The 17,817-nt window shown below is 49.1% G+C and overlaps 1 protein-coding gene across 1 annotated transcript; it reads right to left on the bottom strand.

The window, feature by feature from the left end:
* Window positions 1-285: 285 nt before the first annotated feature.
* LOC137545313 (immunoglobulin superfamily member 3-like) lies at window positions 286-15,128 on the bottom strand. Its single transcript, XM_068266426.1, has 5 exons — window positions 15,068-15,128; window positions 11,311-11,676; window positions 2,465-2,896; window positions 1,041-1,197; window positions 286-409 (listed from the first exon to the last, which is right to left on the bottom strand). Exons 1-5 carry the CDS (start codon window positions 15,126-15,128, stop codon window positions 286-288), a joined length of 1,140 nt encoding a protein of 379 aa, XP_068122527.1.
* Between the last annotated feature and the right edge of the window lie 2,689 nt (window positions 15,129-17,817).

The following is a 17,817-nucleotide window of genomic DNA, read 5'->3' as shown; positions in this document are numbered from 1 at the left end:
AGTGGGATTGGTCAGTGTAGTTCTCAGGGCTTTGGGAGAAGAGCAGACTAAAACCTGCTACACACCTTCAATTTCGATTGGCCAAACACTGACCAATTTTACCTCCGCCATGTAGTACCAGCTCATAGTATTCAGTATCTGTTGGCATATACAGGTGGTAAAATTGGCCAGTGATTGGCCAATCATAATTGAAGGTGTGTACCGGCTTTAGCTGATTGCTTAGGTCAATGGTAACAATATTTGCAGCCAAAAACATTGGTAGGGCGGGTCCCAGTCCATCCAGTCTCACTTCATGGAGATCACGTGGTGTAATGCATTGTCCACATCACTAGAGGGAGCAATAACCGGAGGATACAGGGCGGGGCATCGGTTCGGCTCTTCCCCTGGCTGCGGACCGCTGACATCACATCTGCAATGACATAACAAAAATAAAGACAGCTTGTGACATCATCGTTCACTAACAACATAAAAACGTTCATTTAGATTTTACCCCTGAAAATACTGCTTATAAATAACAGGGGAACTGACGGTTACTCTGAGTCATGGAGCCTGAGGTCACCTGACCCTCTTCTGCATGCCAGACCGACCTCCTCCCCCCTCATTAGGCAGCCTGGGACCCCCTCCCCTGCATAGGAAGAGACCTTAGTGTTCCAAACCAAGCCCTAAAGCCACATAAATCCCAAAAACCACAGAGGGAGGCCGTGTCATCAAAGTGAGATACAAAGCTCCGCCTCTGGCACTGCAGGGGCGGGGCAATGAAGCATGTTGACAGCCCTGTGGCATGGAACTGCAGCCTCCATCACTTCAGAAGTAGCTCCGCCTCCAGTTTTATTTTCAAGCAATAAGAGGTCTGAAGTGTTGGAGGGGAGGGGAAGTACCCAATTATTCCTGGGAGTCCCCTTCACAGGACCACCGTCACATAATATTGTAAAATGTAAGATATAAGAATATATTATGTTTTCTCCTATGTTGCTGTCACTTACAGCAGGCTGTACAAATCTGACAAATCTGACAGGTTTTGAACCAGTCCATCTCCTCACAGGGGATTCTCAGGGTTTCTTTTATTTTCAAATGCACTTTTTGAACAGCAGTTGCTTAGTACAGCTTCCAGAAACGTGCACAAACGAGAAGGAAGGCCTACCGCCATCTTTGTGTAGATAATTTCCAAGGAGTGCTTTTGTAAGAATAAAGGAAATACTGTAAAGGAAAGGAAATACTTAGAATCCCCCTTGAGGAGATGGACCAGTTCAAAACCTGTCAGATTAGTCAGCTTTTTAATACCTGCTATAAGTGCTGGCAACATAGGAAAAGTAACGTATAGTGCATTTTACCCCGGGAGATATGTCCTTCTTATATGTATGTACGTTACATTTTACAAGTTTTAACTCTTAAAGGAACACTGATGTGAAAAATTGTAAAAATGTAAAATCTATGTGCATGCATTCATTTAAAATGTACTTTTCTCCCTGAGTAAAACAAACTATAAATGACCATTTACTTATGTTGTTGTCACTTATAGTAGGTAGTAAAAATATAACAGTCCTGACAGGTTTTGGACTAGCCCATCTCCTCATGGGGGATTCTCAGTGTTTTCTGTATTTTCAAAAGCACTTTACTGAATGGTGGTAGCCCAGTCCCACTGACAGCATAGTGTGCGAGGGAGTGGGGAGGCTGGACAGCATCTGTTTATTTTTCCTTAAAGGGGCACTACAGCGAAAAACTGTAACATTTAAAATATGTGCAAACATGTACAAATAAGAAGTATGTTTCTCCCAGAGTAAAATGAGCCATAAATTACTTTTCTCCTACGTTGCTGTCACTTACAGTAGGTAGTAGAAATCTGACAGAAGTGACAGATTTTGGACTAGTCCATCTCTTCATAGGGGATTCTCAGCAAGGCTTTTATTCTTTATAAAGATATTCCCTAAAAATGATTTAAACAATGATGCTGGCCAGCTTCCCTGCTCACTACACAGTTTTTTTGGCAGTTGGACCGAGCAACTGCCATTCACTAAGTGCTTTTGAAAATAAATATATCCCTGAGAATCCCCTATAAAGAGATGGACTAGTCCAAAACCTGTCACTTCTGTCAGATTTCTACTACCTACTGTAAGTGACAGCAACATGGAAACAAAAAGTAATTTATGGCTCATTTTATTCTGGAAAAAATGTACTTCTTATTTGTATATGTTTGCACATATTTTAAATGTTACACTTTTTCGCTGTAGTGCCCCTTTAAGGGCCACATCCATGTCAGTGTTTAGGATGGACAGAGAAATGGAAAATGTGCTCTACCTGATGGACCTCACCTCTCCTGATTCAGGTCCATCAATTAATTTCAGCTGTGCTAATAATGTGTGAGGACCTCGGCCCCCGAGGACTGGAGTTGGACAACCCTAAACCCTGAGATGTTCCTGGAGGTAGGAAGTGGTTATCAGGAAGGGTATTGGTGGTATCAGATTACCTGCTGCTCCTCCCAGCAATGCGCTCCTTGGTGAGACGACGTGGACTCTGGTGCCGTGGCTCCTCTTGGTGGTCAGTGGGTACCACGTCTTATCCGGGTCTTGGATCCACTCAGTGGCCTGGCAGTAGTATTTGGCCTGGTCATCAGGCTCCAGGCTGCTCACTATCAGGTGATACAAGATGGCCGACACCTTCTCCAGCCTGATCTCACCGGCCTGATGTCGCTTCTTGTAGGGGGACCCGGCAGACACCACTGAGAGCTCAGAGAGGGTGAGAAGAGGCTGAGCAGAGTCCTGCCGGTACCAGGAGACAGAGAAGTGAGTGTGCTGCTCAGTACGAGAGAAAACTTCACACGACAACGTCAGGGGGTCATCTGTATAGAGTGTCAGCTCCTGGGGCGACAACAGGGATACGTGCAGAGAATCCGGGATTACTGCAGAGAGAACACAGAAAAAGATATAAACACATGTCCACACCGGGGGAGGGGCAAGGAGGAGGGGGTCACTGACCATGGAAAAGGAACCAGGATTGGGGTACACTAATGTAAGAGATGGCAGGATTGGGGTACACTAGGAGATGAGAAGGATACATGCAACACATGAGGAACCAGGACTGGAGTACACTGTGGGAAGGGTAATAGACTATGGAAGACACCGGACTGGGGTACACTGGAGGGTTACATACAATGGTAGATATACCAGGATTGGGGTACACTGGGGGATGGGAAGGGATACATGCAATGGAAGAGGAATCAGGATTGGGGTACACTGAGAGGTACTTGCAATGGAAGAGATACCAAAATTAAGGTACACTGGGAGAAGGTTTATATATATAGATGGAAGAGACACAGGGATTATACTACACTACAGCTTACATGCAATTGAAGAGGAAAAAGGATTGGGGTAGGGCAGTGTCACGGACGGTTGCGGGGACGCAGGCGCGTCCTGGAACCGCCCGTGAAGAAAAGAACGATCGCACTCGATTCCTGCATCGATTGCGCCTCAGATCAATAGAACCAAGATTTGACGTGTAGTATCCCTATGCCTAGGAACAGCTGGGGGATCTGTCTTAGCTGAAGTGACAGCCTGGGGGGAAGGTGTTAATTAGCTTGGACATATTCCCTGTGGAAGGCACAATTCCCCTTTTGGTTCTGGGAACCAGGTGACACTTAGCTGATCTCATGGAGATGTTAATTAACCAAAGGATGCCTAGGTACAGCCAGGCAGGCTACGAATCCACGGGAGGTTTTGACACCTTGCTTACTGGTAAAGATCAAAGGGAAGCCAGCTGTTAGGTTTATTCAGGATGTGTTCTAGCTGCTGAGTCTCATAGCATAATCCATAACTTCCCAGATCTGTCATATTTCTGGGGTTCCTGAGATGGCAGCTTCGCCAAACGTGGGGGAAGTGTAGCATGAGCCCCGGTGCTGGTTCTGAGGAAGTTTCAGAACATTCTGAGGTAAGGACTGCCAGTTAGGCAGTTTGAAAATGCCCTGATGATACCACAGGGGTCCCACCCCTCATGTCTGGTATCAGGGCGCTGGGTAAATCGAGACAGACCTGAAAATGTTAATAAATCTGCCCTGACCTGTACGGTTCTGTGAGATAGAGCCCATATATGGGTAGATATGATTTCTAGCCCCCAGGATAAGGGGAGGGCTCATCTCATCTTCTAAGGGGGTGTATGGCTCCCCGCCCTCACTCCCTCCTACTGAAGCAGGGGCATAAGAATGGCTGAGGACCCAAACTCAGGGTCCTCCAGACTGAAACATCTTGCACTCATCAGATGCCAGCTTGAGGATATGCTGGCATCCACCTGGTCTGAACTCTGAACTCAAGTTGAAACCCAGAACTCTGTTTTCCCACAAAAAGGACATCTTTCCAGGAACTAAGTACTTTTCTCCCTTCTTTTATTTATTATACTGGCTATTACTGTTTTAATAATTGTTGATTTTAATAATTGTCTGTATATATTAATTATTTATATTGCGTGAATAAACGACTTTCTCCAAGTCATTCACTGTCTGCTACCCTGCCTATCAGCACACACAGAACTGATCCCGGGTCTCTGAAGATACGCTACTGTTTGTTTGTTGTTGGCTAGACAGAATATCGTGTGTTTAACCGTTTTATTCGCAGGATTAGTCAGTTAATGGGCTCCACGGTCCCATGGTAACCGCGGTGGTGGCAGTACCCTGAACCAGTGGGTGAAGTTGTAATCACCCGTGTCTCACAGGCTCCCTTCTGAGTTGTCTGCGGCTAATTCTTAACGGTTCCTGCGCATTGACTGCGACCAGAGTTCGCACGATCTGTGCGCTGGCACCGTTTAGAAGGCTAAGTGCGGTCAGCCACTAGGGCTCCTGTGACAGTGTTAGGCAGCGGTTGGGACCTGTGTTGTGCTGAAAGTATCTACGATAGCGCTAGCGCTATCGAGAAACGAACTAATTCGTTGGTGTAGCTGGAAGGCAATATATTTTTTATATATACAGAGAGACTGTGTAGCCAGTACCCCTCCCCAAAAGTTTTATTTTATTTGACGTGGAAATGTCCGGGAACTACAAGAAAATGTGCCTGGCGGACCTGCAAAATCTTTGCCAAGAGAGAGGCATTGATGTCGGCCGCAAGAAACAAGGGGACCTGGTAACGGAATTGTTTCAATGGGATACCCAGCAACTGCAGGAGCTGGATGTGTCTGCTGAGGTAGACGCTGACCCATCTGACTCAAGGCAAGGGGAACCAGAGACTGAGACTCCTGACCGTACAGAGGTTGTGCATCCTGAGGGCCCTGCATCAACAGTTACGCAGGAGAATGTCAGTGTGGACCCCAATCCCAGAGTTTCTGAAAGTACTCGCCTGGAACCGGCCAGTACTGGACTGTCCGTTTGTACTGATCCGCTAATGCAGCAGGCATTACAAAAGCTGATGGACACTGACCTGGACAAGTACCTGCAGTACATGCGTGAAGAGCGCCAAATGCGGGAGGAACGGGAGCGGCAAGCTGCTGCTGCTGCTGAACGCCACGCAGAGAGGGATGCCGCTGAGCGGGAACGCCAACGACAGCATGAGCTAAACATGGCAAAAGTGCAACAGGTCAGCCGGAGTTCACCGCCCAGCCTCCCTGCTGAAGGAGCTGCACCACCCGTAAGTGCAAAATTTAAATTTGCTAATATTGAAAAAGACACAGACATTGACTTGTTTTTGCGGTCTTTTGAAAAAGCATGCCGTCAGTATCGTCTGTCCCAAGACCAGTGGGCCAGACATCTGACACCTTTGCTGCGCTACAAAGCGCTTGATGCCTTCGCAGAATTGCCTGCGGAGAAGGATAATGATTATGCTGCTATAAAAGACGCTATCATTACTAAGTACCAGCTGACGCCAGAAGCCTATCGCAAAAAGTTCAGGGCCTGGCAGAAAAAGCCTTCTGATTCGTACCGAGATGTGGCCAGCAGCTTGCTCACCACACTCCGCCAGTGGACACTAGGCCTCACCAAAGGGTCTTATGATGTCCTGGAGGACTTGATAGTCCTGGAACAATTTCTGAACATTTGCCCTGCTGATGTACGCCAGTTTGTGCTAGAACGCAGGCCGGCTTCAGCAACTGTCGCTGCAGACCTTGCTGAGACTTTTGCAACTACCCGGGTGGCTGATACCCGCAGAACTGTCCCATCCAGCTGGAGAGGAGGTCAGCCCAATACCTCAGCAGACCCTCCTGCCCCTGTGAGCCGTCCGCCACAGAGGCCACCCAGCGCAGCTGCTGCACCCAGGCCTGCAGCGCCTGGAGAGGTCACCTGTCACTACTGCCGCCAGCCCGGACACATGAAGTTCGACTGCCCGGAGCGGAGACAGACACCACCAGCACCTGGATCATCTGCATCACCTGCACCTCACCCACAGCAGAGGCAACCCGCCAGCGAACCACAGCCTGGATCATCAGATTTTGTCCTGTTTGCCCGCGGAAAGGAAATCCGCGACCGAACCGACCAGCAGCAACTTGTTAGAGTGAACGGCAAAGTTGTCACCGGATTCCGAGACACCGGAGCTGACATCACGTTAGTTCACTCACACCTTGTACCAAAGGAGAGCATCAGCTCCAGCCGATCCCTTGCCCTTACTGGAGTAGAGGGCACCCTTTTCCACATAGCCCACGCAAAAGTGAAGCTGGATTGGGGAGTGGGAGGAGTCCAAGAACGGGTTGTTGGGGTTATGAAGGATCTCCCAGTCCCTGTGTTGCTAGGGACTGATTTGGGCAAGCTTGTGTCCTACTATGAACCTGCCACGACCGCCTTGTCGCTCACGGAAGGAGACGGACTCTCCACCCACCACCAGGTACTTTATACACTTGGGGGAGCACCAGGGGGAGGTGGGTTGAATGTGCCCAGTTCAAGGGTACCAGGTTCAATAGTGCCTGCTTCAAAGGCACCTGAGTTTGATGTACAGACTGTCTGTTGTGATGATGCTGTAGCTGTACCTGAGTTTACTGTACAACCTGTCTGTAATGAAAAAATGTCTATACCTGTCAATGTCATTACTGCATGCAATGATGATTTGAGTAATGTCCGTCTGTGCCATTCTGACAGTGTACCTGTGCTAGCAGTACCGCGCAGCTGCACTGCTCAGAACCCGAGCTCAGAACAGGTGGAGGGGGTTCCGGCCTCCTCCCCCTCCTCTGACCGCAGGGATGAGACCTTTCAGCCGCTGGCCTCGTGTGACATGAGCCAGTTGGCTGAAACTGACAGCGCCATATTCTCAGCCGCACTACAAAGTGACCCAAGCCTGGAGGTGCTCAGGCAGCAAGCCGCTGAGCCCCTCGCAGACGGGGCCGCTTTCAAGGTGTACTGGGAAGGTGGGAGACTGTACAGTGAGTCTGTACAGCCCCCTACAGGTAGATCCCACGCGAATACCAAGTGGCTTGTGGTCCCGAGTGCGTTCAGGGGACATGTGCTGAAATCCGCACATGGTAATCCTCTGACAGGGCACTCGGGTGTCCGCAAGACACTCGCCGGTATTCGGAACCAGTTTTATTGGCCCCGGATGAACAGGGATGTAGCAAACTACTGCAGGGCATGTGCCGTCTGTCAGGAGCTGGGAAGGTCCAGGGATTCCCGCGGGGTTCCCTTAGGTCCACAGCCACTCAGCAGGGGAACCCTGCATGGGCTGGCTGTTGACCTAACCAACCCACTGCCCGTTGTCAGCAGTCCCGGCAGACACCACGTCCGACTGCAGTGGCGCAAACGCCCTGTCCAGAACGGTCCATGTTGGGTCAACCCTGAGGGTAGCAGACCGCGACCGGTCCAGGGGAACCGAGCCACAGGCTCCAATAGGTTTTCCCGCCGTACCGGCAACTCGAGGCCCGTCAGCCAGGTTAGCGGCGCCGCCACACATCGTGCGGATGAGTGGCTAAGCCGCGGACAAGGGGGAGGGCTGTCACGGACGGTTGCGGGGACGCAGGCGCGTCCTGGAACCGCCCGTGAAGAAAAGAACGATCGCACTCGATTCCTGCATCGATTGCGCCTCAGATCAATAGAACCAAGATTTGACGTGTAGTATCCCTATGCCTAGGAGCAGCTGGGGGATCTGTCTTAGCTGAAGTGACAGCCTGGGGGGAAGGTGTTAATTAGCTTGGACATATTCCCTGTGGAAGGCACAATTCCCCTTTTGGTTCTGGGAACCAGGTGACACTTAGCTGATCTCATGGAGATGTTAATTAACCAAAGGATGCCTAGGTACAGCCAGGCAGGCTACGAATCCACGGGAGGTCTTGACACCTTGCTCACTGGTAAAGATCAAAGGGAAGCCAGCTGTTAGGTTTATTCAGGATGTGTTCTAGCTGCTGAGTCTCATAGCATAATCCATAACTTCCCAGATCTGTCATATTTCTGGGGTTCCTGAGATGGCAGCTTCGCCAAACGTGGGGGAAGTGTAGCATGAGCCCCGGTGCTGGTTCTGAGGAAGTTTCAGAACATTCTGAGGTAAGGACTGCCAGTTAGGCAGTTTGAAAATGCCCTGATGATACCACAGGGGTCCCACCCCTCATGTCTGGTATCAGGGCGCTGGGTAAATCGAGACAGACCTGAAAATGTTAATAAATCTGCCCTGACCTGTACGGTTCTGTGAGATAGAGCCCATATATGGGTAGATATGATTTCTAGCCCCCAGGATAAGGGGAGGGCTCATCTCATCTTCTAAGGGGGTGTATGGCTCCCCGCCCTCACTCCCTCCTACTGAAGCAGGGGCATAAGAATGGCTGAGGACCCAAACTCAGGGTCCTCCAGACTGAAACATCTTGCACTCATCAGATGCCAGCTTGAGGATATGCTGGCATCCACCTGGTCTGAACTCTGAACTCAAATTGAAACCCAGAACTCTGTTTTCCCACAAAAAGGACATCTTTCCAGGAACTAAGTATTTTTCTCCCTTCTTTTATTTTTTATACTGGCTATTACTGTTTTAATAATTGTTGATTTTAATAATTGTCTGTATATATTAATTATTTATATTGCGTGAATAAACGACTTTCTCCAAGTCATTCACTGTCTGCTACCCTGCCTATCAGCACACACAGAACTGATCCCGGGTCTCTGAAGATACGCTACTGTTTGTTTGTTGTTGGCTAGACAGAATATCGTGTGTTTAACCGTTTTATTCGCAGGATTAGTCAGTTAATGGGCTCCACGGTCCCATGGTAACCGCGGTGGTGGCAGTACCCTGAACAAGTGGGTGAAGTTGTAATCACCCGTGTCTCACAGGCTCCCTTCTGAGTTGTCTGCGGCTAATTCTTAACGGTTCCTGCGCATTGACTGCGACCAGAGTTCGCACGATCTGTGCGCTGGCACCGTTTAGAAGGCTAAGTGCGGTCAGCCACTAGGGCTCCTGTGACAGGCAGGTTGGCAGAGCTTTTACAGGCAACACAAAAAAGTAGGGTACACTGGGAGAAGGGATAATGAAAGAGACACTGGGAGGGTTATAGACAATTGTAGAGATATCAAAATGTGGGTGCACCGTGGGGAGGGTTATAGGCAATGGAAGAGACACTAGGATTGGGGTACACTGTAGGGAGGGTTATAGCAATGAAAGAGACACTAGGATTGGGGTACACTGTGGGGAGGGTTATAGCAATGAAAGAGACACTAGGATTGGGGTACACTGTGGGGAGGGTTATAGCAATGAAAGAGACACTAGGATTGGGGTACACTGAGGGGTACTTGAAATGGAAGAGATACTAGAATTAGGGTACTCTGGGGGAAGGGTTATAATCAATGAAAGGAGAACCAGGATTGAGGATTACAAACAATGCAAATGATAGATTGGGGATATGTGGTGAACAGTAATGATATATAGTCAGGATTTGGGGGGTGTAATCATTATTAGGTGTAGAGTTGGGGCTGTACTCAGGGTTTGGGGTACATTGGGAAGATGTAGTTAGACATTGGGTACAGGAGTGATGTGGACAGGATTTGGGATATGGGGGGTAGCTGAGCCAGGATTACTGCAGTGGGGAAAATAAATGAGGGGTTTGGGGTGCTGTGGGGGTACAGGAAGTGGGGGGTTGGAAGGATGATCACAGCTCACCTGTTAGGGTCACACTGGCACAGTAGCTCCTGTAGTAGCACAGTGTTGGGCGTAGGGATACAGGAAGTGGGGGTACAGGTAGTGGGGGGTGTGGGGTGCTGTGGGGGTACAGGTAGTGGGGGTTGGAGGGTGATCACAGCTCACCTGTCAGGTTTTCTGGCCACAAGATGGCAACATGCGTGACTATGTGCTATTATATGGCTGTATTACGATTATTTTGCATATTGTATGCATTATTTATGATTATGCTATTGTAAGCTTTTGAATAGATGTTGTATAGTATTTTGCACAATTGCTATATTCGTTTAAGTATGATTTCTTTTAATATCTGGCTGTTCCAACTCGTTTTTTAAACTACAGTTCCCAGGTTCCTTTAGGTTAGTTTGAGGAAGTGATGCCTATTTGCTGTGTTTTGAATAGCTCACCTGTCAGGGTCACACTGGCGCAGTAGCTCCTGTAGTAGCGCAGTGTTGGGCATGGGGGGTGCAGGAAGTGGGGGTACAGGTAGTGAGGGGTTTGGGGTGCTGTGGGGGTGCATGTAGTGGGGGTGGGAGGAGTGTAATGATCACAGCTCACCTGTTAGGGTCACACTGGCGCAGTAGCTCCTGTAGTAGTGGAGTGTTGGGCATGGGGGCACAGGAAGTTGGGGTACAGATAGTGGGGGGTTTGGGGTGCTATGGGGGTGCATGTAGTGGGGGGTTGGTAGGTGTAATGGGCACAGCTCACCTGTCAGGGTAACACTGGCGCAGTAGCTCCTGTAGTAGCGCAGTGTTGGGCATGGGGGGTACAGGAAGTGGGGGTACAGGTAGTGGCGGGTTTGGGGTGCTGTGGGGTTGCATGTAGTGGAGGGTGGGAGGAGTGTAATGATCACAGCTCACTTGTCAGGGTCACACTGGTGCAGTAGCTCCTGTAGTAGCGCAGTGTTGGGCATGGGGGGTACAGGAAGTGGGGGTACAGGTAGTGGGGGGATTGTGGTGCTGTGGGGGTGCATGCAGTGAGAGGTTGGTAGGTGTAATGGGCACAGCTCACCTGTCAGGGTCACACTGGCGCAGTAGCTCCTGTAGTAGCGCAGTGTTGGGCATGGGGGGTACAGGAAGTGGGGGTACAGGTAGTGGGGGGTTTGGGGTGCAGGGGATGGATGTAGCAGAATTTGGGGTGCTGTGGGGATATAAGCAATGTGTGTGTGTGTGGGGGGGGAAGGTACAGGTAGTGGGGGGTTTGGGGTGCTGTGGGGGTGCATGTAGTGAGTGGTGGGAGGGGTGTAATGATCACAGCTCACCTGTTAGGGTCACACTGGCGCAGTAGCTCCTGTAGTAGCGCAGTGTTGGGCTTGGGGCGTAGCATTCATACTCGCCCGCATCCTCTTTCTGTAGGCGGAGCATGTGAAGGCGGGTGCTGGCCTCTGTTGCCCTCTCTAGGTAGATCCTCCTGTCCAGCACTCTATCTCGGAAGACGGCGTAGGAGAATCCTGGATCCGCAGAGCTGACAATCTGCAGCTTTCGCCCTGGAGAATGGGCCGGGAACATGGACCACTCATAAGCTGCCACTGAGGGTGAGCTGGTGTTACACCAGAGGGAGAGGGTGGAGCCCTCAGTGCGGTATAGGGGCCCAGGGGGCACAGAGACGTGGTGAGACAGAGCGCCCCCTAGAGGAGAGGCAGAGAGGAGCAATCAGTTACAAAAGTGCTGATGCAGAAAATTCTACACAGTGGTGATGAGAACACTGACAGACATAAGCAAAAGGGGCCCATACACTAGTCCATTTCAGTGTTCAATCAATCGATTCGATCGATCGCAAATCGACGCACGATCGAATGGCCGATGGATCGATTTGCGGCCGTTTTTTATCGATTTGATCTATCTGACAGGATGGAAGATCTAGGTCGATCGGCTGCTGGCAGCAGATGGATGGCCCATAGACTTGCATTGGATCTGATGGTCCAATAATGCATTCAGATCGATTTCCAATAGATTTCATTCTGAAATCTATTGGAAATCTGTTCCTAGTGTGTGGGACACATCCTGTCAGATAGATCAAATTGATCGAAATCGGCCACAAATTGATCGATAGATTTAATAGAATCAATTTCTGATCAATCGATTCCATAGAATCGATTGATCGATCAATGGCTGAAATCGACCAGTGTGTGGTCTCCTTCAGACCTTTTTGTAATGAATGCTGCACATTCTGCAGACGATCAGCTGTTGCATCCCTGATCTTTCAGCAGGCCTCGCAAGCATCTGATATGACCCAGGTAAGTCACCTAAATTGTAGTCAATGGAATATATTCAAAATAAACAGCAGTAGCACCGCCGTATAGTAAAGAAGATGGGATGATAGGATTGTGGTGCCGGTAGTCAGTGCTGGGGATGCTGTCAGTGTCTCTAGGGCAGGGGTCTCAAACTCAATTTACCTGGGGGGCTGCAGGAGGCAAAGTCAGGATGAGGCTGGGCCGCATAAGGGATTTCACAATCGCGGCGCATCGCCGCCTCTGCCCGCCCCTCTCACTCTTCCTTCACAGAGAGGGGCGGGGAGAGGCAGTGATTGACGTCAGGAGGGGGCGGGGCAGAGCTGAAGCTGAAAACTCTGCCCCTTCCTGGAAATGCCGGCGGATTGCCCCCCGGGCGATTTGGGGGCTCTGAAGCCCTCGTTTAGCGGCAGGGATGCGGCGGATTACTTGGGGGAGCACTGAAGCGAACTATAAGGAAGCTTTTGCCGTCGAGGGCCACAAAATATTGTATCGAGGGCCGCAAATGGCCCGCGAGTTTGAGACCCCTGCTCTAGGGTTAGCAGTTATCTAAAATCGCAATCGCTGACGCCAACGGGGGGTTTTTTGCCCTCGCGGCGCTCACCTGTGCGCTGTGATTTTGTATAAAGCACTTTTGTAAGCGCTTTTGCAGAGCGATTATGTTTTTTCACTTCCTGATGTCAGTCAGGAAATAAACGATTTCACCTGCAAATGGGCAATGTATTTATTCATGAAATGCAATCGTCACACAAATCGATTTTGTGAATGTTTTGCACTTTTCCCATACCTTCCATTGTAGCAAAATCGCTCTAAAAATGGTACCGGCAGCACTTTGCTGAACGAAAGCAGACAAAACGCTCAGATATGAACTATCCCATAAGGATTCATTGCACTAGCGATTTTAGGGCGATTTTTTTAAAACCACCCATGCTTAAAAAATTAGGAAAACGCCCTAGGTGGGTACGCCCTAGGGATAGCAGGGATAGCAGGGTTAGGAAGGGGAGAGGCTGGGAGGGGGAGATCTGCCCTTTTATCAGCATGGGTTAGAAGGTTGGAGCAAAGCTGCCCATTGATGATACAATCCTGATTGTACAATCTTGCCACTTCTGTGTAATATGAGGAAATACCAAAGTTTATTCACTCCGTTTTCTTGCCTACTGCAGGGATCTAAGATTGTACAACCAAGATTGTATCATCGCTGGGCACCTGCTACACACAATGCAATTTTCACTTCAGATGCTCTCTGATCGAGAGATCAGATCGACATTCACATCCGACATTGATCAAATACAGCAACATATACATGGATGAGATTTTTTAAATTCTGATCATATTATCTACAATTTGTCCAATTGGATATTGATGGAAAATGCATGGAAAGGAGATACACACGGAACAATAGCCAGTATTTTGATTGATATTTTCTAGCATGTCTGATTGAGAAAGAGACCGATTTCAAGCTTAGGATCGATTGCTGGCAATCGATAGGCTGCGTATTTTTTGCCTGAAGAAATCATCTCGATTGGAAATTGCATGGTGTGTACCTAGACTTTAGAAAAAGGATTAACATGGCGGGGCACTTATGTGATAGAGGAGTAAACCCTAATACACACCATACAATTTCCTGTCAGATAGATGGGTCGAGTAGATAATTTCCCACAGGTCCGATCTGATTTCCAATCGTTTTTCTGATCGATTTGCATAGAAGTGATCAGGAAAATGATCAGATCTGTCGGAAATGATTTATCGACCCACCTATCTGATGGGAAATTGCATGGTGTGTACCAGGCATAGCATGCTGAGGAGGTAAAGGTAGCCATACATCTAGAGATGATGGGCAGATTTGACCAAGAGACAGATCTCTCTCTGATTGAATCTGATTAGAGAGAGATCTGCTGGCTGCCCACACACCACAGGATGATTCAGTATGGTTGCATCGCCGATCAGGCATGCTGTTGGCGGCACCGATTTTTATCCGATTTGATAACATATCTCCCAACTTTTTGAGATGAGAAAGAGGGACACTTAAGCCACGCCCCTGCCACATCCCTGATCACGCCCCTGACACACCCCTAGTCACGCATACCATAAAGATTTCATAAAAAATAAGTTTTTTTATAATTCAAACCACACTGGTCCTTTCTATCCTGGTTCATTTTCCTTCATAGTAACATTTTACAATTAGTAATATATCCATTTAAAGGATGAGAATAACGTTTAGAGTCAATCAAACACATTTTTAGTATAGAAATATATATATTTACATAGAAAGAGGGACAAAGTCCTGAAAGAGGGACAAATGAGGAGGAAAGAGGGACAGAGGGACAGGGCTCCCAAAGAGGGACAGTTGGGAGCTATGTAATAATTATTGAATTCAATGGTCGATCGGTGCCCGTTAATGGTAAGGGGTACCATGAATGGGAACCTTAAGTGGAAGAAGTTAAAGTGAACCTCAGGTAAGAGGTATATGGAGGCTGCCATATTTATTACCTTTTAAACAATACCAGTTGCCTGACAGCCCTGCTGATCCTCTGCCTCTAATACTTTTAGCCACAGACCCTGAACAAGCATGCAGCAGATCAGGTGACTCAGCTGACTCAGGTTTTACTGGATTAGCCATATGCTCGTTCCAGGGTTTTGATTCCAACACTACGTATGCCAGAAAATCAGCAGGGCTGCCAGGCAACTGGCATTGTTTACAAGGACATAAATATGGCAGCCTCCATATCCCTCTAATGGGTAAGGAATGACATATCACAGTGGATATAATAATAATAATAATCATTACCTGAGTATAGGAGCAGCACGGCGGCCAGCAGCCAGACGCGGTCCCTGTGCGGAGGTGACATGGTGACTGAGCGGTCCCTGTGCGGAGGTGACATGGTGACTGAGCGGTCCCTGTGCGGAGGTGACATGGTGACTGAGCGGTCCCTGTGCGGAGGAGACATGGTGACTGAGCGGTCCCTGTGCGGAGGTGACATGGTGACTGAGCGGTCCCTGTGCGGAGGTGACATGGTGACTGAGCGGTCCCTGTGCGGAGGTGACATGGTGACTGAGCGGTCCCTGTGCGGAGGTGACATGGTGACTGAGCGGTCCCTGTGCGGAGGTGACATGGTGACTGAGCGGTCCCTGTGCGGAGGAGACATGGTGACTGAGCGGTCCCTGTGCGGAGGTGACATGGTGACTGAGTGGTCCCTGTGCGGAGGTGACATGGTGACTGAGCGGTCCCTGTGCGGAGGTGACATGGTGACTGAGTGGTCCCTGTGCGGAGGTGACATGGTGACTGAGCGGTCCCTGTGCGGAGGTGACATGGTGACTGAGCGGTCCCTGTGCGGAGGTGACATGGTGACTGAGCGGTCCCTGTGCGGTGGTGACATGGTGACTGAGCGGTCCCCACCAGTATCCAGCATTTATACTGTGTGCAGATAACCCAGGTGATGGGATTAGGGAGGGCCAGGTGTCATCTGAGGCAGGAGGGGGCAGGTAAGGGGGGTCATTAATAAACATACTGTCTTCTCAAATCCCAGCCCTGATTGTGCTGCACATCACATGACACATTGTCCCAGCCTATCACACGTTGTCCCCGCGTACAGAGCTGCCACTCACTCTGCCAAGATGTATGTCCTGACCCCGGGGGATACAGGAGATGTGATTGGTGACGTTAATCCTGCAATATCCTGGATCATAGTATATCAGGAAACCCCAACCCAAAAGAATTGCACGCGCTGCACTCACTCCATAACTGTCACACTATACCCCTGCCCACACTTAGCCGCCACCCACAACCATGCGGTCCACACTAAGCCGCCACCCCAGGTGCTTCTGGGTCCATATTTACACCCTTCGGTTAATATATAGGATATCAGTCATGGCGGACCTTTTAGAGAGCGAGTGCCCAAACTCCACCCCAAAACCCGCTCATTTATTGCAAACTGCCATTACTGCGATTTGATTTCTCTTTCACAGAGGAGGCTGCGCTGCACACATGTCGGATAGACTAGCCTCTGAGGAACGCCTGGGAGGAGAAAGATGAGTCATGTGCCTCCTTGTGCGCCTTGGCTAGATGAGTGATGGACTTCCCCCCTCCGCAGCGCTCTCTGCATGCTCCCGTTCCTCGACCATCGCTACCTTGCCCCGGACCCGTGCCTTTAAACGTTCGATGGCACCCATGTCCACAGAGAGATCCCAGAGTGCCCCATCTGGCATGCGTGCCATAGGTTCGCCATGACTGGTATACACATACTGTACATGACATAAATAAATCTACACACACAAAAGGCCATGAACTGCGTATGGAGCAAAGGAGATTTTACCACCTATTTAGTAAAGAATCCTTCACAGTAACAGGGGCCTGTTCTGAATGGTAAACGCCAAGTACGCACATAGCGCATCTATATTTTACAGGCCATAATATAAACTGTGTAACATGCATTACGTACTTTGCGTTACCCTTAGCTAAACGTGTGCGCTGTTTAGTGGAAGCACCCCTGTGTAACACATAGTACATGATTCTACAGACTCCTCATAGGGTACCCCAGTTTTTCAGTGCCCCCAATATATGTCTCAGCTTCACAGCTCCTTCCCTGGTCTGGGGGTGCCCCTGTTTCTGCAGGCCCTGGCCACGCCTTATCCAGCGGTATTCCAGAAGCCATCTTGATGACATCACTGCCGAAATAAGGAGTCATTATAGCTGATAAACTCCAGGCTATGGCAGCATTGTGGCGGAGTGGTACAAATAGTGTTACTTATGTTGCCTGGATACTGCAGACATGCGCGGTATACGAGAAATGCAAGTTTCCGAGGTAACGCAAGTACTGCTATTTGAGCCATACATGATATGGTGAGAGCGACGGTGTACCAACATTTCAGCATTCCCATCAAAATAGCATAAAAATGCTACTGAGCATGTGCAAAGTCAAGCATGCCATAAATTAATAAATTAACTACATCGGTAAGATTGCCATGAGTTGGAGAAGTAACCAGTTACCCCCTCCCCGCATTTATCGACAAGACATCTGGCGCCAGACCATCTCATTCCAGTCCTGGCAGCTTCCACCACAGGGACGTAACAATAGACCCTGCAAGGGATGCCTCCGCGGGGGGGGCCAGAAGCCACAGGGGGCCCGTGGGGGGAAAAAGTTTGAGAGACTGACAGCTAAGGGCATGGAGAAAGAAAAAATGTATTCTTCTCTCGCACCATTGTTATATTGATTGCATGTGTCCAGCACACAGATAAGGAATCATACACACATTGGAATTTGTACACTGTCCCTGCTCCCTATGGTTCGGAAAAAACATCTGTCTCAGACTCTCACTGCTGTTTAACTAGATGTTTAACCTACAAACAAAGGACTCACATTTTGAAAAAAAGTTGTAGACTTTCCCTTTTCAGCAAAAGGATTCCTAGATTCTTATCACACACGGGCTAATGACTTTACGGCCTCTGATTACTTTTACAACACAATGGAGTGGAGATTGATGTCTGACTGTTGCTGCTTCATTGCGAGCTTGTTGTCTCATACTGAGTCCAAGATCCCG

Source organism: Hyperolius riggenbachi, chromosome 2, assembly GCF_040937935.1.
Source record: "Hyperolius riggenbachi isolate aHypRig1 chromosome 2, aHypRig1.pri, whole genome shotgun sequence".
Lineage (NCBI taxonomy): Eukaryota > Metazoa > Chordata > Amphibia > Anura > Hyperoliidae > Hyperolius > Hyperolius riggenbachi.
The sequence above is the reverse complement of the archived record's forward strand: the minus strand, read 5'-3'. Positions and strand labels throughout refer to the sequence as shown.

What these genes read in the sequence shown, in the direction of transcription:
- LOC137545313 (XM_068266426.1), bottom strand. Translation starts at nt 15,128, where the DNA reads ATGTCACCTCCGCACAGGGACCGCGTCTGGCTGCTGGCCGCCGTGCTG. An exon ending in CGTGCTGCTCCTATACTCAG is followed by an intron (nt 11,677 to 15,067) that starts GTAATGATTATT and finishes CCTCTCCTCTAG; the next exon opens with GGGGCGCTCTGTCTCACCAC. An exon ending in ATTGCTGGGAGGAGCAGCAG is followed by an intron (nt 1,198 to 2,464) that starts GTAATCTGATAC and finishes TTTCCTTTACAG; the next exon opens with TATTTCCTTTATTCTTACAA.